The 24,289-nt window shown below is 44.0% G+C and overlaps 1 protein-coding gene across 4 annotated transcripts in view; it reads right to left on the bottom strand.

The window, feature by feature from the left end:
• Window positions 1–2,724: 2,724 nt before the first annotated feature.
• The window catches only part of fign (fidgetin), a 39,144-nt gene continuing 17,579 nt past the window's right edge, over window positions 2,725–24,289 (bottom strand). For 2 of the 4 annotated variants that reach the window (XM_023819446.1, XM_023819522.2), the window contains exon 2: window positions 2,725–5,804. In XM_023819446.1, coding sequence (XP_023675214.1) covers window positions 3,562–5,804 — 2,243 coding nt within the window. In that variant the 3' untranslated portion in view covers window positions 2,725–3,561. Of the gene's footprint in view, window positions 5,805–6,811; window positions 6,895–20,322; window positions 20,364–24,289 lie in introns of those variants that run through there. The other 2 variants (XM_072718366.1, XM_072718363.1) reach the window with 2 other exon arrangements.

Genomic DNA, 24,289 nt, shown 5'->3' with positions numbered 1-24,289 from the left:
CACACAAAAAAACAAAACAAAACAAAAAAAAAACACAAAAGAACTTCTTTTGCAGTTTTTGTACAAAAAAGGAACAGAAATAAGGGACAGAAACATTGGCTTGGAAATTAAAATTCAAGTGATTTGGTTGTGTGAACATTATATGAATGTGCTCATAACCTGGGTGTACAGGCGAGGGTTTTGAATCCCTTAGATTGTTGTCATTGTCGCCCCCCACCCCCCTAGATATTTACCAGTAGCTAAGCTGCTTTTCCATGTCTCTCTCTGAGTGGAGTGAAACCCCCCCCCCCCATGTTGGAGTACCAGCCCTCCTCGAACAGCAGAAGTATGAAGAGATAAATATAGGAACAGGAACAGTTTTTAAATTTAGGCTACATTTCAGAATAATGTAATATTTTTCCCCTCGTCTGTGAGCTTTTGGTTGGTGTAAAGTTTTATCACTTATGTGCTGCTCAGGGTTTTGAGGCCAATGTGAAATAAGGGTTAATGGAGGGGAAGGGGGGGGGGGGGGGGGGGGACAGTAAACAGCCTCTTTGTAAACTACCGTGATGCTCCATAGAGATCTTCACTCTGGTTTTTCCTCCCATTTTGTGACAATTTACTGAAGTAATGGAACTGGTAAACATCTACAGATTTTTAACACAGCATGAATGACCCCTCCCCCACCCCCCCCCCCAAAAAAAAAAAAAAGTTGGCTAACAAAATCAAGAAAAGCCATTATAAAACATTCCTGACCAACTGAAAACAAATTCAAACCCTTGATTCGCCTCTTTCAAAAGTACATTTTGATTTGTTTCCGCCATTTATGACAATGAGCGATTTAGTATCACATAAGCCAGCGATTGATGACTACAGAAAACCAAAATAACAATAATGATGAAAGTAGCTGCAATAATATTCATAACAATAACACAGCCGCGCTTTAATTTCCTTTTTTTATTTTATTTTAAATCATTGCATATTGGCATGATTTCACTGGTTTTTCTTTGGTGTCATTGTCCCTAATTATTTAAGCAAATGTGTGAGTGAAGAACCATTTGAGGATTTCACAGCAGTTTTGGGGGTGGGGCTTGAACTCCAGTAGAACACCAAGAACTTTCACAGGATGAGGACACTCAACTCAATGGCAACAAGATGTTGCAATATTTAACGATATCAGTGTTTTAAAAAATCATTGCAATATATCAGAAGATCAATACGCAGCTCAAGTGCTGTGCTAGGAAAGCTTTGCAAAAAAGAAAAAAAAAATGCAAAATAAGAGTTCATTAATTGAGGAAGTGAACAAAAAAGTTAATGTCACAGCAGAACTGGCTTTGTTGAATTGCCTGCTGCGTTACAGTGACCTCAGCCAGAATATCATTGTAGGACCCAGACTGGTATATGTCCCACAAAGGACCAGAACCTTTCAATCTATTTGTGTCTCTGTGCCAGTTGTTGTGTCCTTTGCTCTAACCACCCTGGGTCAAGTCAAGACGTCACAACTCAACACCAATGAGGAAGCGGCAAGCTACGGGAAAAGATACAACCTTCAGAGCGGCGAGGGGAAATGTGTAAACTTGGCCCCCCACCTCCTCCTGCCGGGTGGACCCGTTATATACTGCTCTACAAACATACAGTGGTAATTTAGTGGTACTACTCTACCACTAGATTAGTGCTTAACAACAGTTTTTATACTGCCTCAAAAAGAAAATTTCAAAACTAGTAAATAAATGAAAATTAAAACAAGTATACATTCAAACGCAAGGCTTCATTTTTGCATGCAGTTACGAGACACTGTGACTGTCCTCTGCCCTTCCCGTTGGACGTTTATCAGACGATAATAGCTATCATGAAAAGAGCTGCAAGAAAGTTTTAAATTATACAAAAAAGGGCTCGCAAGCAGTTAAACGGAGCAATATTCCGAAAGTGAGCTTCCCATTCCCGTGTTTGGGGGAAAATCTGATGTAAAGGTGACTAGGAGTGGTGGATAAGGACTGTGTGTAGCCCTGTAACTGACTTATTATTATTATTTTTTTTTAAACTGGCATTACTGGTGTTTTTTTTTTCATTTTTAATTTCCGAAATGGACTCTGCAAGATGGCACACTGGAAAACTACCCTCACGCGTTCTGCTTTCGGAGTGTAATTAAACTGAGGTAGAACTGAAAGCAGGGTATAGAGAAACCTTAGGCATCGCTGTACATATGACCAACGGCAGCAGCAGAATGGGATATCGTTTGCTTTAAAACGGCTATTAAATCCTTTCTGGCAGCTCTTTATCCTTTGTAACCCTTGAATACTTGGCTTCTGGTGCAAGAGCAGCCTGATTAGGTTGTTGATTTGCCTCCCTTATGTCATCGAGGTCCTCAATAAAAAAAAGGAACACAGAAAGCTAGCTATGTGATTGGCCATTAGACAATTATCATTGTTGTTTCGTTGTGTGCGGATGGGTCTCTTTACCTCATCTTCACAATTTGTGTGCTTCTCTTTAAAGTGTACAATTGTTCTTTGTACAGTGGCTGAAGGCTGCTCGGAAAACAGTTGTATTAAGTACTAATACATAATTTAAACTTTGAAATTTACACTTCGATCCTTGCCGCATGACAAATAAAACTATATTGATAAAATCTTCACCTTTAATACTTGCAAAAACTAAACTTTGCACCATCACTCCAGAACGCTTCTGGTACATTCAAAGTCATTCATCTTCTTGCCAGTTTTTAAAACGTGTTGAGGTAAGCCCACAAATTATTCTCCGCCCCCATCCCCCCCACCCCACCCCCCTCGTAACGTAAATAAGATGCCTAACCTAATACTTTCAGCAGTACATAGTGCTTTCGACACAATCTTTTGAGGTACTGTACAAATCACAATCGCTTTCCTGAGTTTTCGCAGTCAGAACATCAAAAGAAATGAAAGTCGATAACTTAGGGCCCAGATCTCCATCACCCTACATGTGAGTATTTCATCCTGTTCCCAGATGACACCGCAGAACAGACAACTGAGGAATACTGTTGCTCTTAAAATGGCAAAATAATAACAATAACAATCAAACCGTCTCCTAAAAAACAACAGAGAATCTCTAAATTTAGTGTTTGGAGTTAAAGCTCTTTTTTATATTAGCACATGCCACCAATGTAGATTGTGAGGCAAACAAACAATAACAACAACCAAATCAAAAAGCACCACTTCAGGCACTTGATAGCAACTAAATCTCAAGAAGAGCAGAATGATATATACACACTGGGTTTCCATCCTCTTGAAGTCAACCCACTTGCACCTTTGAATGAGATGCCCGACCTCAGCAGTATCAAGCATCAAAATAAGATTTCTGTGTGAGCGTGCGTGCGTGCGTGCGTGTGTACGTGCGTGCGTGTGTTACTTGCAGATTGCCAGCTCTCAGTTAAAGCACACTTATTTTAAGTCCCTTCTGACAGTTTAGGTGCTAAGATCACTGTTGTCTGTATACCCCCTCGACCTTCAAGCTGCGACACTGAAAGGAGAACCCTTCCAGTGGTACTCTTCCTCTAACGAGCTCACGGGCCAACTGGGTCGCTCCCTCTCGATCTCCAGTTCTCTCTTTTCATTGACTACAGCCAAACATTTTGTTCCACTTAATGTATGTGTCAAGTTCTTTCTGTGATATACTGGGCTGAATTTTACAAAAAACGTTCTCGAAGTCCTGGTAGGTGACTGGCCGCAACTGGCCGGGAAGGATGGCTGAAAGGTCTGCGCCCGGCACAGCATGCAGAGGTCCCACCACTGCCTCCTGACACAGGCGGGCCACGTCGAGCCCCGAGAAACCCTCTGTTCGCTGGACGAGCAGCGCCAACTCCTTGTCGTTGAGGCAGTAGTTGTGCTGCGAAAGCAGCTGGCTGATTATCTGGTGCCTTGCCGTGCTGTCGGGCAGCGGGATGAGGATCCGCTTCATGAAGTACCTCCGCAAAGACTCGTCAATCTCCTCGGGCTTACTCGTGGAGCACACAACTACCACGTGGTCCTCGGCTGAGGCAAGGATGCCGTCCAGCTGCATGAGGAGCTCGCCCTTGATCCTGCTCACTGGGCTCTCCTCGCTGAGCTGGGCGGACAGCAGCATGTCGATCTCGCTGATGAATACCACGGCAGGCTGCCGGCACCGTGCCACCAGGAACGAGGCGTGGATAATCTTGTCTCCTTCGCCCACCCACTTGGTCACCAGGGCGGAACCACTGAGCTGGAGGAACACCGCCCCCAGCTGGCTGGCTATGCACCGACCCAGTAGCATTCGGCCTGTTCCCTGAGGTCCAAACAAAAGAATGGTACGAGGTAATGCGGTGAGTCCACTAAACACATCCGGCCTCAACATAGGCCACAAGACCTCTTCTTTTATTGTGGCTTTGGCCAACTCCAGTCCAGCTATGTCGCTCCAGTCTACTGGGGGGCCCTGCTGAATAATCTCCGTGGTGACCAGCTCCACGAGGTGTGGATCGCTGCCCTTCAGCTGCTCCTCTGCGGGATGGGTAGATGAGGTAGCTGTGCCGACGGCCGACCCCAGCACCGGGTGGGAGAGGTGCTGCCGGTGCTCGTCGCCGTGCTCGCCCATGACGGGGGACGTGAACTTGCCGAACGGCTCACCCGACCGCGAGCTGCCCAGGGAGCCTTTCGTTGAAGGGTAGGATGGGGGGGTTAGCGCCCTGCCGGACTGACTGCCGAACTTTCTCTGCTGATCCGAGGGCAACAGTTGCTTTGTCGGCTTAAACGCCAAAGATGACGCCTCAGCACTTCTGTCAAATCCATTCCCCCGGCCTGTGCTTGAAACGCTGTTGTCCCCCATCTGGTACATAGGGCTCTGAGTTGATCGCTGTTGGCTGTAGCTGAAATTTCCATAACTGGAGTCTATCTCTCCTTGCCCTGTCATATAGAAAGCCTTCCGCTTCAGGGAATTAGCCGAACTACTGTTCAGCGGTGTTGGTGCGATTGGCGCAAGACTGTGTGACTGGTAGGAATAGCCGGGGAGGGTTGAGGGAGGCAAGGGCGTAGGAGCGGCTATACCTGATGGCAAGTAGGCAGAGGGAGGTGGCGCTCCCCCGGGGCCGTAACCCGGGGCAACAGCAGTCTGTGGAGGATACCCTGCCGGAGGGTAATTGTAGCTGGAGATGTTTGGCGAGCCAGTGTTGTAGCCCGGCACGAGAGCTGGGGGGGGAGGTGGGGGTGGCGGGGGTGGCTGCAGGAGCCCAGCGCTGTGCAAAGGTGATGGGTGAGGCGACGGCAGGGCTGAGGCAGACTGCCCGCTATAACTGGAATGCAGGTAGGAGCCATTGTACCCCGGGGCGTATTCCTGAGAGGGGAGTACGGAGTGAAGGCCCGCCACTGTGTGACTTCCACAGCTGCTGCTGGAGTAGCTAGGCTCCGTCAGGTTGCTGGCCACCCCCGGCGAGCTGCCAATGCTGGCAGAGACGTCTGCTGGGGGCAGGGCAGCCGTCACCCCGGCCTTGCTTGCGGATATCACGTCTGGGACGCAGTTCATGGAGTAGACTCCCTCTTGCCAGGGTTCACTCTCCGATTTCCTGCCGTTGATGAGCGGTGGGCCCCCCTCCGAGTAGGAGCTCAGGAGGACCCTCTCGTTGGGGCCCTCCAAGATCCCCGAATACTTCTCGGCATACTTCTTCAAGAGGTTGGAGGCGGTCAGCGCTGAGATGTCATCGTTGGCCCAAGAATACTGATAGGTGCGCTGCAGGTGTCCCCGGTAGGCCTCAGCCTTGTGAGCCGGCGAGCGGGTGGTGGAGGTGATGTCAAAGTGCTGCTCCGCCCACTGCGCATGCTCCGGCGTCCACTGCATCTTTACGCCTGAATTTAAAACACAGAAACATGCATTTAATATATACAAAAGTAGTGCTTAGCATTACAGCTAACTAAAAGGGTAACATTCCAGAAAGAATCATTAGCAAAACAGTGGGTAGAGAAACAGCAGTCAAACGACCCAAGGACTTAACTCGCTTCAGATGTCATTGAAACCTCAAAATATATCTTTCCCACAGGCTAACCCCCCATATAACAAATACGGGACCACTTGCTGACAGATCACATCGAAGGCACAGCCCTGATTTGGGACCCAGCACCTAGTTAGCGCAGTATAATGCACCCTGCACAGACCGATATGACACAGACATTGCAGGTCACTCTATAATCCAACTCTCATCTAAAGCGGGTCCGAGACGGTTTCAAATCAGCTTCACCGGGTGCGGCGAACCAATCTCCCGGGCAGCGCTCCGGCGCTTTCATCACACAAAGCCCACGGCTCGGTTTGAATTACAACGGCCCTCTCACAGCCTCCTGGTCTGTGGTGTACAGACTCGGGGGGGGGGGGCGGGGGGATAGAGGAAAAAAAAAAAAAAAAACAAGTCCCACTTGTCTTTGTCTTTCTGTTGTTTCCACTGCTCAAGAGGCGCAATCCGTTTACACCCAAACTCCATCTGCAAATAGCAGAGGAGCGCGGCCGGGGGCCCTCGCTGCTGCAGTGACGGGACATGCCTCCCATGCAGTAACGAGGCTGCCACATTAACAACGACCCTGTTTTTTTATTTTGTCTTGCAGGTTTACTTCCTTTAAGCCGTTAACGGGCACGTTTGGGGTCCCACGAGGTTCCCCGAGGGTCGTGCGTATTAACCACCGCGGATATGCAGCTGTATTGACAGGCCGACTCCCTCCACATCACGTGGCCCCAGTCTGACCCCCCCCCCCCCCGCCCCCCAACAATCTCCAAAACGGACACCCCTGTCAGCCCCCCCCCCCCCCAAAGCCATGAGATGATAAGCCAGACTAAAGTAAAATGCCTGTGGGAGATGCTTCCTTACCACTGGTCCAGCCCATTTTCTGTAGAACAGCGCGATCTTCAGCTGCCTGGCTGATGAATCGCGGCGCCGTCATGGGTTCAGACTCACAGGCAGAAACGTCTATATACACATCTGCAACTGTCCACTTGAGGTGTGTGTGTGTGTGTGTATGTGTGTGTGCGCGCGCGCATTGGGGGGGGACTTGCAAAGCCACACAAGTGCAGCGCGCTGTTTATTTGGAAACAGAGCAGCGTGCCGATTCCCACATGGCTTCCTCCCAGCCGTTTCGCCGAGCTGCCGCGCCAGACGCCGGGAGCTAATTAGCGGGATGATGCTGCCGCTAATTGTGTTAATTTACAAGGTTTTAGTCAAAGGGAACCGTGCTGGGGCTGCCGGGCCTGTCAGGCTTCCGAGCGAATGATTAAGAAACGGAGGAGACTGAGAACGTGGCGGCAAACACGTCAGCCGCGACTAAAGGTCCAATCAATCAGTGATAAATAAAATTAGCTTTCAGAAGAGAAAAGGAAATACAGCATATAAAAAATTAATTCCCATATGGATGAGCAGTATGATGATCACTCACTTGGAGCTTTTTCACTGCCACCAAGAACTGAGCCGAACCCGAACCATACCACAAACATAAATTATGTGAGCCATACCTGCACTGACATGGCCATACATAATACCAAGGCCAAAAGCATGACCAAATCGAGCTGGTTGAGTCACCATCTGATTGGTCAAAATACAGGGAGATACCACTATTCTGAGTCGATATATATAGATCATCTGAAGGAAAAAACGGCATATTCTATATCTTACTCATTATTATCAGACATTGCACTGTATTTATGCTTTCCCGATAACTCAGAACTTCAAAAATTTCCACCCAACTACGTAGAAAAAAGGCTGTAGAATGGCTGCATGGACTGGATTTGTAATGCAAATTTACGGAAATAAATGTTAATTCCACTAGCGTTTGATGCTACCATAACACAGTGATGCTCACAGACTTGCTAGTGAGCACATTTATGAGCAGTAAATAAGTGCCTCTTCAGTTTTACGTCACTGTCTCTCTCCAAACCCGGCAACAGGGTTGGAGAGAGACAGTGGGTTGGCTTTACAGAGCCAACCCTTCTGAAGTGGAAAACCGACGCGAGCTGGAACTGCGCTGGAACCGCACTGGAACTGCGCTGGAACTAGTATAGTCACACAGTCTTCACAGTATAGTTTGGGTATGGCTCGGTTCCTATATGTTAGGGGAAAAACACCTGCTGCTGATTGTACAGAGAAAGGAAGTTACACCCAAGAATACACATCAGGTCATCATTAAGAAATTGCTAGAATAAGACAGAAAAAATAGTCAATGGCCACAAGATTTTGTTAAACACATATACTGTACCTAGACAAAATCATTAATTCAAATGAGCAAACTAATTTGATCTTCATAGAACTGAACCAGATTATTTGTTCATTATTTGCAGGCAAATGGAATACTTTAATTTTCCATTCTTTATATGGAAGCACTCCACATAGTAATAGGGCTTTAAAAAAAGTACGTATTACTCACTATTTATCAACTTAAATCATTCCCAGCCTGATTTTTTTTCTGTTAATAAAACACCCATCCTTTCACCCCACAGAGTCATTACTTCCCTGGACCACATCACGCCGAGAAGGGAGTGGGAGGGTCCTTGGCTATATCACTCTGAGCGAGACGTTTCAAGGAGCGGAAATCCCAGGTAATAACCGCACTGAAAAGACCTTGCAGTGAAGTTATGGCCTATTGCATTAATGGATTTAATGAGACATTTGACACGTATAGAAGAGAACTATTTGGTTAAAGCCATTCCGGCTTAATTCAAAAATTGCTTAGTTACAGTCCCGAGATTCTCTTTCATCCCATCCAGCCCAAACACAATGACTTTCCACAGAGAGACACCGGCGCTGATATTGCGAAACAGGACCCGTAATTCTATCTGTCTGAATACGTCGCAATTATTTCGTTCAAACAGCGCAAGATGATACATCCCTATAAAAGAGTGCTTGATGTAATGTCTGCAATTAAACACACTTCCCTCAGCACTGCTCCTCTCCCCACCTTTGCATCTGTATATATCAGCTGTTTGAAAGCTTCTGGCTAAGTGTACTTTAACCGGTATATCCAGACCCACGTATGTCAAAAGCTTAATGAAATGGAATCGGAGCGAGGACAATGGCAGGTTAGGGGAAATATATACATATTATATGTAATAAAATATAAAGCCGGTTTGAAGGAGATCGGCCACAGATGGAGGAAGGGGAGGCTCGCTCTCTCTGACCGAAGACAAGCGATGCATCACCCCGTCAGGCTACTGTGAATGTGCCGGAACCGGAACTGTGACCGGGGTGACCTGGTACACGCCGCATTAGCAGGCACCGACGCAAAGGAGTGCTGGTGAAATCGAGCATTTAGGAAGAATAATGTTCGGAACGCTAACGAGAGACTCGGTTTGAGCGCGCAAGGATGCTTCTGTGGTCAAGAGCAGTAAAGAGCAACACCCCCCCCCCCCCAATCCCCCCGTGAACAAAACAGGATTACAGACATACTAAGCATGATTGGAGGATCAGAGCCGGTTGCTGAAAAGAAAAATATAACGCATTCTTCCCTTTGTTAATTTCTCGGCGCAGTCTATCTATCATCTGTTTAAAATGCTCCACTGGCCGAGTAAAAGAATCCACAAACTAACTCTTCATGTTGTGTTGGTATCGCTCAAGGGAGCAAGGTTCAGCTTTCAGCAGGGAGGGAGAGAGAGAGGGAGAGGGAGAGAGAGGGAAAGAGAGGGGGGGGGGAAGAGAGAGAGAAGAAAAAAAGGCAGGAAGCTCTGGCACATCGGCAGTGAGAAATAGAGAGAGGGAGGGAGAGTGAGAGACAAAGAGAGGGAAAGAGAGAAGCCAGGACGAACGTGGGGGGTTGGGGGAGGTGGCGAAAGAGAAACACATTCAGAGATGCAGTCACCTCTAACTGTGCCAGACAGGCCAGCCTTAAACACACAGACAAACAGATACACGCAGACACCAGCGTCCATATACACGCACACATAAAGGCACACACACACAGTCACAGACACACATGCGCAAAGACATGTGCAGTTGACAAATTCCTAAATTGCACAGCATTCTGTGGAAGGTAATAATCCTGGCTAGCAAACTTCAATGTCATCTCTTCATGCATACAATATAAAAACCATATCACCACTGGATAATACATTGAGTTTTCATACAGAAGATATATCTCAGGTCATTCTCACGCCAAGAATGTACAAAAATCAAATAGTGGCTATACATTCATAACACACATATATGTAAAACATTCTTCACTTCAGCTGGAATAATTAGCACATGTTCCATTAGTAAAACAGTTCCTGATTGGCTCTAGGACTTCAGCTCAAATTCCTCTGATTAGTAGTTGTCGGCCCACTCAAAATGCCTTTGTATGATTCAGCAGTGTCCACCAGTCAACACAACGAACTCAGCAACCCTCCAAAAATCTGCAATGACACGGCAAATGAGCATCTCCCCAATGGCTCCGAAAACCTGCAAAAATATACAAGCTACACACACACACACACACACACACACACTAACTTAAAGACGGAGTACCATTGTTCCACTTGTCATTATTGTATCAGGTGCCTTTGTAACCTGCTGCATTTTATTTTCAAAACGCGCGGCCTCCACGCTGTCAATAGGGCAAACGGGTGTGACGCCAGCTACCCCAAGCAGTTTATGAAGAAGAATGTGTTATGCATTTATGCAATGATTATTAATGTGATTTAAATGAATGTGCAACTCATTGACCTCAATGATCTGCACCTAGAACAACACATTCTTAAGAAAATATGCCGGTGGAGAAAAAAGGGAGCTGTCAGAAAGTTTCATTTTATCCCACAAGAAGTGATGTGGCTGATTAGACTGATTTTACAATGCATATTACAATGGACTGATTTTAGGTTGAGGAAAAATTCTCAAAACACTTGTCCAAGTAGAAGACGTCAGCACAGGTTAAGCTACAGAAACGAACTGACCCGAACCAAAAGTATCAGCTAAAATTCGTTTAAACATTCAGTTAAATCAGATACAATGTGATAAACAATTAGTTTTTCACATTCAGTTGTAATAGAAAAAAAAAACAGATCTACACTAAAGAGAACAAATTATTTGGTTCACAATGACAATAACATTGCAATTTAGACAGGAATATAAGCGGTTATGAACATTTGAGTATTTAAAAACTACATTGGCTAAACTGCAATTGAAAAAAATGAAATCTCATAGTGGCTAAAAGTTGAATCTTTCAGCGTAGTGAAACGCTGACATAAAAACAACAAGAATTACACATCACGATTAAGTAGTAGAAGGCAAAAAAGGGCTCTTTATTCTGGATTAAATTTGTATTTTATTTAATTTCAGTTAGCACAGTCATCACCAAAGAAGACTCAGAAACAGAGAGGCTGACCTTTTTGGGAACTGTTAATCTCGGGAGCCTTTGCTGTTTTTAAGCAAACACGACTGCGCCTTCGCTCTGTCCATCCAATTTCCCAGTGCGTAAATTGGACCACCGCTTGCACAATTCTCTATTCATTACTGTGGTGCTGAAAGGAAGCACAGAGGTGGCTGAGCGGTTCTTTAGCGCGTGTGCAATGCCTTCTAGCAGGATTCCCAAGCATCAAGGCACCTATTTTTTTCCCCCTTCTTTCTTGGGGCTGCTGAGTGGGTGGGTTTTTTGGGTGGGGTTTGGAGAGGGGGGTGTTAGAGCTGTCGTAATTGAAACGTGGCCTAATCAGACTCATTACTGTTTTCGCCAATTTGCACCACCAAAGATGCTTATTAGGTAACTGTGTTTAATAAACCGCTCTTTAGAAAAAGAAGGAGGGGGGAAAACTATAATGAGCTCTTTAAAGTCAGTCTTCAACACGATTATGCACTGGAAGTGTGTTTTGCTTTGCAGGAGCAGACTGCTGCATTTAGTAATGTCATAATTAAGCGGCGCAAAAAAGCGGCTCAGCTGAAGCATGCGACGCCACAGCAGCGCTGCAAGATGGGTCGAGAAAAAAATATTTATAATTACTGATCATTACAGCGCTGGGATTTTCATCGGCGCATGTAAACAACATTATGAGGACTTTTCATTTTGCTCTACGTACACAACAGAAATGTCTTCTGAAGGTAGGGTCACGATGAAAATTAAGGTGCAAAAATGCAAGAGTAGACAGACACCAAACTGTCAACGCAAAACTTATAAATGCTGTTTGATATGATTATTAATGCAATCCATTTCAAATATAAAAATGGATTAAACAACAAATTAAACTGAATCTAATCTGTAGACGACTGAGCCCATCTTACATAGGCCTATCAATATGAAACTGTTTTAAATTAGTTTTGGAAATCTACGCACCAGTCACTGAAAGGAATCTTAAAGACCAGGCAGCGCCACTTAACCCCTAATTTAGTCAAATGTGACCGTTTGGGTCACTGTCATTGCTACATTTTACATCCTCTGCCTGGGGCAGGGGCTACAGGAGGAGGAGGAGGAGGAGGAGGAGGAGTAGCCAGCAGAAGCAGAGAATGGTTATTCAACTGGGAGGAAATCAGAGACGATACATGACAGTCCCCGAATTGTCACGTTAAATCACACAACAAACCTCACACAATGATACAACCACAGCCAAAATAATTCAAAAAACAACAACAACAACAACAACAACAATAATAATAATAATACCGGCACCCTACCTGGAGTGTAAAATCATTTCATTAAATACTCTAAACAGGATTAACTAATTAGCCTTTAACGGGTGTCAAATTGCAATCTACATCATTTCAGGGTTTCGCTTAATTGACTGAATTCAAGCTCAATCAAATTTGCACTTTCCAAAAATAAGCCGCCAAAACATGGGAGGTGGGAATTTTATTCACATTAGTGCAGACTAAACACATGCTGTTCTGTGTTACACTCGAAAAAGGTAACTGATAAACGTGTGTAGATATTAAGTGCATGTCAGCACGGCTGGGGCAGAGGCGCTATAAATTTTAAGTGCCGGCTAAGCTGTCACTTCTGCGCAACCTTCAAGTCCCCCCCCCCCCCCCCCAGTTTCCTTGATGTAACATGGCATGTAATTGGCGTTGTCTGGAACCGATCCAAACACCAAATAAATAAAGCAAAAGATTAACATGCCGCTAAATTGAAGCCCACCAAATCACCGTCTCTGCGTTTCTTCAGTCATCCCCCTCACACTCTCTCTCTCTTTCTCTCTCTCTGTTTTCCTTCCTTCCGAGAGGATTGCTCACGCTTCAGCGGGGGCACTTCAAAGCCGCTCGCAGTCGGACGGCTTACCGTGATCGGGAGTCAGAGAGACACGTGTGTGCAGCCAAATTTAAGGACTGCGCCCCGTCGGAACCCCGACTGCTTATCTGGCAACGGTCATAAACTAAGTGCTCACACATTGTTCGGCATGTAGGCACAGCACAACTTGCACTTAATCAAAATATAAGTCCTCAACTGTCATGAGGAGCGTCTAGTGACTTCCAATGCCATCACAACTGCAAAGATGACACTGGGAACACCAGGGAAAATAATACTAAATAATAATTAAAATGCTATTAATGAAAGGGTTGTAGGGAGCAACACTACACACATCAAGCACCAGTACTAACTTTTGAAATAACTATTATAATACCCAGGAGCACTGGAGGGGCATGGATACCCTGGCAGATTCAGGGGGCTCAGCACTTTATAGGGGGCCCAAAATATAAGGTCTCATTTGATCACTGTTCACTGCAAGGAAATCTGCATGGTCCATCTCTGGGCGTAAGGTATATATTATATTTAAAGAAATGTTGGTATTGGTACGTACTGATTCCTCGCACTGCTGAGGTTGCCCAAATCTGGTTGGTATCACAACACAACACAACACAACACACAAATGAATTAACACCACTCAGGGAAGGGGAACTGTAGCTTATCCTTCAACAGATCATCAGCAAAGCAAACTATTTTCTTTTATCTGAAAAATGACAGGCTACATTCAAGTGCAGTTAAAAATAACCTATTGAGGAATGGGAATACAGAAAAGAAAATGCAGACATTAATCCACACTAGGTAAACCCAGCAGAGAGGGAGAAATGTGCAGATGCACACACTTGCAGTTATCTGCAACATGGGAAGACAATCAGTCAGGCAGTCAATTTCCTGTGACAAGACCAGTCTTTGTAATCACAGTAACACTCATGCCGCTATTCTCTGAGCAGACACTGTACACGCATGGCCTACTGTGACAGAACTATAATCATCTCAATCTTGTAAACACCTATTATGAGTTTGAAGTCCCTACATCCTTAACTGATACAATATTCCCCTTTTCTCTGGCTGAAAGCTCAATGCTTCAAACAGCAACCCCCTAGAGGAAACAGGAGGAAAAATACACACAGTGTGTAGTGTATCACAGCAACACAATACTCCCCCCCCCCCATGCAACTCATTTGTATCTACTACAGTAAATAAAATGAACAAATAAATTGCCAGGGTATGCAATTTCCCCCCTGACAATAAGTCATTTACACAATATTCATTTTGAAAAGCAAACCCTATTGTGATGGTTAGATTAAACCCCCCTCCCACTTCTTTCAAAAGACCCATTTCCACATGAGTGGTCCCACGAGTGAGCACAGAGGAAGCTCCGTGGAAACCGGAACCTGGGGTTAGGCGTTATTGATACGCCTCAGACTTTCAAATCCATATCAGCTGGCCGGTGACACTTTACCTATTTGTTTGTCCCATAATTAAAATAGATCCCGTTGCTGATCTGCGATCCTTTCGGAGAGTGATGCTAACACTCTGGATTCCTGTCGCTCTCTCACTGAATTGTCCACACATCATTTAGATCACCCGGTCCCCCCGCCCCCTCCATCAGGCGGGCAACTGTGCGGTCACATTTCCATGCTAAATTATCAAAATAAACATTATTTTTCACCTGTTCCTCGCTTATTGCACTAAAAGCCTCCCTAGTCTCTAATGCAGCTACCCACCTGTATAAATAAAATGAGATAATTATTGAGTGAATGTCCAAGACATTATGTCCACAATACACCTTTTACTATGGCAATTATAAATCATTACAAACATGCTTCTTTGTGATATTAAGTGCTGGCTAACTACAGTAGATGCATCATATTTCAAGAGCTGGCAATATACATGAACACAGACAGCAGGAAGAGTAATGACTATCCATTATCTTATATTGCTTGCAATAATAATTTTCAAGTGTGTCATTTCGGGAAGTATCATCTATTAGATGTCTGGAACAAAGACGTTCGTATATAATCCGAAATTACTATTTAAAGGTCATTACCGCAGTTCAGGTCACAAAGAGACCGCACGCCAGTGACCTGTCTTTTTATTGTCTTTTTCAAACTTCAAAACTTCCAAAGTTAAAAAAAGAGCAACATGCAAAGAAATAAAACATATGAAGTATGATCAGTTGTGCTCCCATGTTCATAGATCTGTACTGTGTGTACGGAAAATACTAAGTATATTACAGGGACATTTGTGTGTTATTTATTAAGAAGAAAATAGGGATATGTTAAAACCACTGCAGTATCAGTGTAACAGGGAATGTGGATATATACAAATGAATCTAAACGAATGAATATTATATCTTTAAAACAATCCAAAAACTAACTAAAACTTAAAACTCTTTGGATATCTGCCCTCATCTCCAAAATGACATGCACCAGCTGAGATCAGGGAAGGTCCCTGGACTCCTGTAAAGTGACAAATGCAAGATGTCAATGAGCCGTTTACCCTCAGTCACAAGGCCTCTCGCCACTCACTGTTCACTATAGCAGAAACCCCTGGACTCGTAGGACAGACTCCTGGGCCCAATGCTGTGGTCGAATGCTCAGGGAATACGGGAAATGGTTAAACTTGAATTTGGTGAGTGGGGAAGGAAGTTCACCGGTTAAGAGCCAGTGCTGATCACCAGAGAATGTAGCCGACAAAAACTGACAATTCACCAGAAATTAAACTGGGCAGGAGAACGGTCAACAAGGTACCTTTCAAACAGAAACTGCCCAGAATTGGTTTAGATATTCCAACTGGGGGGGATCAACGGAGAGCTAAAAGATTAAGGTCCTCAATCACGCAACTTTTTTTTGTTTGTTTGTTTTGCTTACAAAACAGTATTAAAGTTCAGCTCCTGTACCTTCCCAATTACTACTACCACTATTATTACTAGCTAAACAAAAATGTTGCAGCAGGATATGGAATACATTTGATTTTATTTGAATTTTTTAGCAGCAAATAGTTAAAAATCATCTGCACACATCACCATACATTCACTCACAGCTCTAGCCTAACAGGAAATGTTGATGCAGTGTTGCTTTCACAAACAGGTGGAAAGATGTCATTCCACATCAAAACATGGTGACCGACTTATGAGACTCATACATTTAGCCCAGTGATTCATCGTTGACTTTAATCCGTAGACAATCAAACATTAAAGAGACACAAACCTTAGACATTCTCTCTAAAGGGCAGAATAAATTATAATCATTAGATGAATCAATTATCTGTAATAATGTGGCTAATTCCCCCATCCTTTCTTGGCTTGAGGCCTGTTTTTCCTTTAGTTTAAGGCTTGTTTAATTACACCCTGATTTAAAGCTACAAGATCTGATCAAATGTAAATTGTTGTGTATTCAAAGAATGCTTCTGTTGCTGACAAGCTTCATGCAATGTTTTTATGCCCAGTAAAGATCCGGGCATTCAATGGTGCACACTGCAAACACAGCCCCAGAACCAACAAAAAAGGCCTTTTTTTGAACCTATATCAGTAGACTTGTTCTTTAGTTTGAAATCCAGAGCCAAAAAGAACAGTTTATAACTGAAATATGCCTGCTTCATAATCATACACTTTGATGACTGTTTGAAGATCGTCTTTATATCAAAACATTGATCTAGACGCTTTTCCCTGTATGTGAAAGGCGCTGGCATGGACTCGCGGATTCACCGTACAGTCGATGTCTTTGAATAATTCATCCCGAGATGCCACAAGACGGCCGGCCTCTGCTGCAATTGCTGAGACGCAGGATGGGAAATGATGACACTCAAATGAAGCCCTGTTATAAATACACATTTCAATATTACCCTCCTCCTGTAATCCAGTCAAGTACCACACAGCAACTACGGATAGTTACTAAAATTTAACAGAACATTATCCAAATAGTTAGCCAATTAGCCTGTTAGATCCTGGGTATTTAATTAGATATTAGCTTATACTTTCAAACTGCTACCTAGCATTAATGAGTGTCCTGGCCAAATTTTTGGGACGTAGATAGAACATATTTTTGTCGTCTATTTTTAGGTATTTTTCAAAGCCTGTAAGAAATGCCGTAGTATTTTATACATTTCTTTGTGTGTGTGTGTTTTCAGTGTGAGGGTGTTCTTTCTATAAAGCATTCGTCAGTGTTCAAAGCGAATTGCTTTTAAGAAGTGAGGCTCTGAGATGGAGGCTTCTTTTCAGAGCCATGGTGGCTTATAAAGCTACTTATCAAAGAACAGAAGAAGTGACTGTGGAAGCAGCAACATAGTCGGAATAATAAAAAAAAAAGAAACAGAAGACCAAAGTATATACACATCATACTATGGTTCCTTTTTCTTTTAAAAAAAAAAACAAAAACTGTTGCTTGTTATTAGGGCTGGTGCAAGAAACGGAATTGTAAAAAAAACTGTTGTATTTGCTTAACCATATGCAGAAAAAGATAGGCCTTAAAATAAAAACAAAAAATATGCCGACATCTGTGAATAAAACTGGAAAAAAACAGCATAATAAAATCACAATGTAACATAATATTTCATCTGACAAGAATAATGAACATTCAATAAAGTCCCTAACCGCGTTAGGGAGCGTGCAGAACATTGGGTGTCCATTGTTAACAACCCGCCTCCCTTCTCAGGTTACTGGAGCCGACTCGCCCGTCGCCTACCTCACAATGGATATCTGAGCCGCGTGCTCTGTAGCTCTCTATCGATCGCCCACCCCACCCCCTTCGTTAATGTACTTAGTTGCGAAACATCATACTGTACAGCCTAACTTTGTTAGGCCAAAAAAAAAAAAATCCATTAGCGGGTCTCATAAAATGATCAAGGAATACATCATTTCTGCTTATCAAGTCAGATTTAAGGAGAAAAAAAAGTATAGTGGAACAAATAGTTTTAACGCCTTATACAGGTCAATACTCGTTACTAAAATAAAGGGCAACTTTGGATAAAACCAGTACCTTACAGTACACAGATAGCATGAGTTAATTTATATTTTCCATACTCATGATTCATTTCACGCCTTATTTACAGGGATCATGAAGTAGCCATGTCTGAATGCACACCCTACGCCAGGACCCCCCCCCCGGGGCGGCTTGGAGAACGCAGGCTGCCTTGAGTTGCCCTTTTCACATTCGATACAGTTAGTCCTGGGGGGGGGGGGGGGAGGGGGGGTGCGGAGAACATCTGCGAAGCGCCATTGCACCATCCAACTGCCGATCATTAAACTGTGACTCCAGAGAGCAGCGAAAGCATGAGCCAAACTCGCCCTTAAGTGTGGTTAAAGTCCAGCTCCGCATCCCGGTGTAAAGGAGCGGGATGGGGCTGAGGGGTACAGCTGCAGGCAGGGTCCAATCTGTCTCCACGTGCTATGAAGGGTCCCTATTAATGCCTATCGTCCTCTCCCTCAAAGGGTGTAGACCAATTTACAGCAATTACACAAGTATCATAAAAGCTACACACATTCAAACAAGTGCTGTGGAAGTCCACCTGCATCCAGGTGCATAGGGTGTAAGTTAGCACCTTGCCTGTGGCAGACTCATATGATCTTAAATGTGCCGAGCACTGGGATTCTGGGAAGACTGCTCTGTAGGGCTCGGCAAACTAAGCAGACGGGTATCCCTCCTCTCCAGGGAGCACTTACTCACTTCAAGGGAGCAGAGCTAGATGATGCGACCCCACTGAATGTAAGGCTCATTGACCAAATTCTACTTTGCCGGAATGGGAAAAAAAAATAAAAAAAAGACACAGGCTGCCCACCAAGGGCCGGCTGGGCAAAGCGAGATGTCGGAGGCAGGGTAGCATAGATCCGGAGAGATTTCTGAGGATCTAACCACCGCCGGTAGCTACTACCATTGTTCTGTGTTCTTTGACAGTTTAGGTACACATGGGAGAACAGTAGTCCTGACTTCAAAAGTCAATTCTGCAGCAGACGACAAAAGATCGCTGGCAACCTCGTTTACCTGGTGTCAACACATCAAAACACATTACCAGACACTCAAGATTCTAAAAAGCAAAACTGTGTGTTAATGCATTTTAATCTCTTTTAATGCAATGCCAGCACGATCATTTATGTGTTAAAAGCGCAAATCATTAAATCTAGACCCATTACTGGCCGCCAAGAGTCTGTCACGATGTACTAGCGACATGTGGTCATAGACTTGCTGCTCGCAAGAGAGAGGTCAGTTCTTAAGAGGAACTCAATGCAAGAATGCAGGACAACAGAACTTCAGGATCTTGTGTTTAGTCATCAGAAATCAGTTTTACATTAATGTCCAAGAAACTCACAAACAGTTAAGGTCAACTCTGAAGAAAATTTTCCCTGACTAACACCCAACTAAAAAAAAATGTACTCTGGAAAAATACCCCTGCTGTCAACATCGTATTCTGAAGACTGTTCTCCTCTGTGGCGCCAGACTGGGTGTGTACTACCTTCATTAGCAGCACTTTGGATAGGAATATACTCATTTAATACCATTTCCCTGAGGCTGAATAACACCCTTGGTCTCGTTTCCTTCGACACATGGAATTATAGCAAGTTTACCTCAATAACAACACTTTTGATGGATGAAAATGACCATTATGTTAAGGTTCTTCGAAAACATTACTCACCCAGATAATGGCATTGGCTAGATCCAATGCTTCAAAATAATAATAATAAAAAATCTTCAAATCAAAAACTGAATTTAATTGCAGCCATTTCTGGCGGGATTAATGGGTCACTCAGAGGTAGAGACTTGAATCGATGCATTCACTTTTTGTCTTTGACCATCATTGATCCTGCCTGATTCATGTATGCAGTTTTTCCCTTGTAGCAACCAAACTCTCTTTCAAAACCAAGAGTCACACACACACACACACATATATACATACATACATACATACATACATACACACACACACACACACACACACACACACAGTGGTACCTTGGTTCTCGAACTCACTAGAACTTGAATTTCTTGGAGTTGAACAAACCAGTTTGACCTAGAAATCGATCTGAATATCAGAAGTCGAACCGTGAACACTGACCGAATATAAATTGTATGCGCCAGGAAATGAGTCATACTACAATGCAATTCTTACTTGAATGCCTTCTTCACAGACTGGACGATTAACCAAATAAAGCAGCGCAACATTGCAGTAACTAACAATAAATAAACCACTAACTTACGTGTACTGTTAGAGCATTTATGTCATTTATTTAAACTTTATTTTACCAGGTAAATTAACTGAAAACCAGTTCTCACTGCTTTACGTGATATTCGGGAGAAATAGCAGATTACGCATCGGAACTGCTTGGGATACAAACGTCATGCGTGTAACTAAACTCTTCGGCCAATAAGGACAAAGGTGTGTAGTCACGGAGGCGGTTCCAGTTTGTGCAGCCGGGTGAGAGGTCGCAATCCATCTAACCGTAATGCATTGCGTCAGGATCAGAATGCATTGCTTTAAGCCAGCGCTGTAAGCAAGTCGAACGCACCCAATGACCTGACTGGGGAAACAAACTGAAACGCCGACTTAATACAGAGGACTAATGACAACAACCAGAAACAGCTGATCACATAGGGATCCCACACGAGGTTAACGAGGGGGCGTGGCACACGGAAGGAGCAGGACAGGGGTAATGTTGGGATAAGATCTTTATCGTTTTGGAAGCCATTAAGAAAAAAAATGCTCTTCTTGTTTTATCCTGCTCATTTTGTGTTTAAATGCTTAAAAAAACAAAACAAATTTAGGTGTAATTTTGGGGGGCCGGGAACCAATTAACTGGTTTTCCATTATTTCTTATGGGAAAAATTCGATGAGAACTCGAACTTTTTAGGATTCGATCCGATGTCCGGAACGGATTGAGTTCGAGAACCGAGGTACCACTGTATTTATATATATTAACGTGACTAAAACTTTTCAAATAATGTGGAGAACTGCAGCAGTTTGCAGAACTATTAAGTTTCCTTTCCTGCATCCTACACCAGAAACTCTGCCTATCAATCAAAAGTCAGATACAAATTGATGCCTTTGTACAAAACTAGTGCAAACCATTGTTTTTAATTACCTTCACCAAAACAGTAATTAAGAGCCTTTGCATAGAAGACTAATTAAAAGAAGAAAGCAAGTGGATGAAACGGTCATTAGGTAAAAGGGACATTATTTGTCCACAGCTTCGAGAATAACACTCTCCGTCTTAAGTTTTCGCTTGCTATCGACTACCATTGAGGAATAAGGTCGCTTCTCAAACATCTGCTGGACAAAAGGTGAAAGTAGGCAGCCGAGGCAATCTCTGGCCAATAAGACGGCGAAAATCTCCGAGCTCTACTGTAATAAAGTTGCAGAGGAAATAAAAAGGTGGAGAAAGTATAAAGGGAACTTCTACAAGGAGAAAGACTGGGAAATTGCTTCGCCCACTGGCGGGCCTCCCTCGGCGGCTCCCATTTGAAGAGTGTCGCGCGACGAATCCGCGGCAAATTAGCTACGATTATTAAACATCCGTCGCGCTCGCGCCGATGCTAACGCGCCAAACGGTAATCTGGCAGAGCTCGCGGCGGGCGGGCGGCGCGAGGGACAGGAGGCGTCAAGCCATACACTCCCAGAAATCCCGCGCCCTTAGAACGCACCGGTAATGTAATAATGCGACCGCGTAACCTGCTTTAAATATATCACAAGGCTTTCACTCCTACTAAAACAAACAGCCAGAAATGGGGCACTTTTATGTAGATTCCTTGAATAAAAATGGAAGAAATAGAAGTAGAACGAAAAGATGCTACTTCAACCGAGTTCTCAACTGATTATTTTCTCCTATAACCTAAAGCCACGGCATGATCAAGCATAACGAAGGTCCACGCGAGCGTTACAAAACATCTCTCTATAAAACAAGAGAAAAAAATGTGTAAGAAAAAGAAGAATCTGTGAACTTGGACGGTACTCAGCGTGAAAGACACTCTTAAGCACTACGGCAGGAGCCTGACACAGACGGATCTTTTTTCAAAGCTAAAGATTTTTCATTGCCGGGGTTTAGCTGTCATTCCAGTATTGATCTAGAGAGAGACAGAAGGTGTTACTCAGCACTAATGCCACCGCGCAGTCAAATGTGCAGCTGAGTAAAGGGGGGGATGGAAAACAAAAGCACCACTGGGGCTTAGAAATATACGCATGCTACGTGTCTCCGTGCAATACAGCTGTTTGTTTCTCTTATATAAGATATAAGCTATTTACCTTATAGTGTTCGTCAATGTTAATGCATTTCTGACAGGAAAATAGCTAATCAACTGCAGCCCTAATATATAAGCCTAACCTACGTACGTAACATATATGCACTGCGTTAACTCCACGCAAATAGGGTTAATAAATATGAATGGCTCCCATTTGAACTTCACTTTTACACTTATTTAAGCACAGAGGTGGCAGTGTCTACATTTATTCATGGGGAAGGAGAATCGTAGTTTATTGGTGTGAAAGTAAGTTGGCAGACCTGGGGAAGATCTAAGAAGCTGGATATTAAATTGAGATTATAGTTCCCTCTGATCTGCCAGTGTATTGAAGTTTCTCTTTTCATGCACCTATAGGGCTGAGTGGGGCAGACTTTGCTCCTTCTACATTTCAAGACCCCCCCCCCCTCCCCCAACCCCGACGTTGTTTTGCACCATTTTTTCAGAACTGACAGTCTGCAGCACAAACAGACACGAGAGGTACGGATTGATGTAATAGACTGCGGCAGACCACTGGTCACCGGCCAGCCTAATGAGCAGAGATAAGAAAACTATTTGCAATAAAAGCACAAGGCCGCGGACGTGGTGGCAGGGAGCGCTGACGCGTGCGCAGTGGCGCTTGTGCAGTGGCGCCTGCGTGGGCTGCGGCCCGGGAGGAGACCTGCTGAGTGGCCAGAGATGTGGAGGAAATGAGGCATTGAGGGCAGAGGATCAGAACCATTGCAGAGGACTCCTTCACACATCGGGAAATGACCGGAAAGCACTCCAATCCCCATAGAGGTCCACGCACAGCAAGATTCCTTGAAGGTCTTAATCGGCCGGTTCGGGCCAACTTTCACGCGAGCGGATGTGTCGGTCCTGTTGCCAGGGAGCGTACGGAGTGGAGGACAGAGGAAATAAATCCACTCGTTGTGTCTGCTCATGCACCCGTGGAAAATAAATAAATACGTATCGGCATCACAGCAGGGGCTCAGCCTTCAATGCTCGGTATCTGTAAAGTGATATCAAAGGCGAAGAGTGATTCACGCGCACGATAACAGAATCCAAATCTGATCACAATTGTAAAAAAAAAATAATAAACGGCCACCTTTCATTATGTGGACGGGCGGATAATTATCAATGCAGCCGAATAACGATTAACTCGGAGAGCGCTGCATTTGCGTGTTCTCTGTTCGCCCAATTAAAAGCTACTTAATTAGATACAATTCTATTACGGAACAAATCCCACTCATCAATACACTCAGCCCAAGGTCGTCCGTTGCTCAAACGTAAATTGACTTCAAGGATCCCGCCAGACCCGGGGACATGACGGTGGCATCGCAAGTTTAAGAAATGGAAGCGGAAGGCTCTCAGGTGACGACACAGATTACCGACAGGCAGAAGGGGATATGGCTGAAGGCATTGATCTGTAGCAAAGAATGAATATTAACAACAACAACAAAAAAAAAAACACTTCTATTTGATGATGGCTGTCAATTCCACCGCCCACCAATAACTGTTGACTTTAATCAGTAGACAAGTAGACCATAACAAGCTTTGTTAACTGTGTGTGGCAGAACTAGCTATGCAAATAACTGGTTATATAGTTCAACTTCACAACCACTTCACAAAAACAGATTAAAAACCGTGATTCCTAAAACATAATATAGACGTTTAAATTTGGCACCAAAGTGAACTGGCAAATGGGCAGCCCCCCCCCCCCCCCCCAACTCCAATTAAGGTTTAATTGTGTTTAATTATTGTTTAATCATCCTATTCAAAGGAAGGTGACTTGAACAAATATGTGCTACACGAAATCAATGTGGTTCGATGAAGTCCATTACTTTTTTTAAATTATTTGGATTATCAATTGAATTTAATTAACGCAAAACCCATGATTAGCACCATCAATTCTGTTTACAAAAAGGTGTGAATAAACTCATGGATCCTAAACTG

This window comes from Paramormyrops kingsleyae, chromosome 1 (genome assembly GCF_048594095.1).
Source record: "Paramormyrops kingsleyae isolate MSU_618 chromosome 1, PKINGS_0.4, whole genome shotgun sequence".
NCBI classification, from domain to species: domain Eukaryota; kingdom Metazoa; phylum Chordata; class Actinopteri; order Osteoglossiformes; family Mormyridae; genus Paramormyrops; species Paramormyrops kingsleyae.
This window is presented reverse-complemented; position numbering and strand designations above follow the sequence as displayed.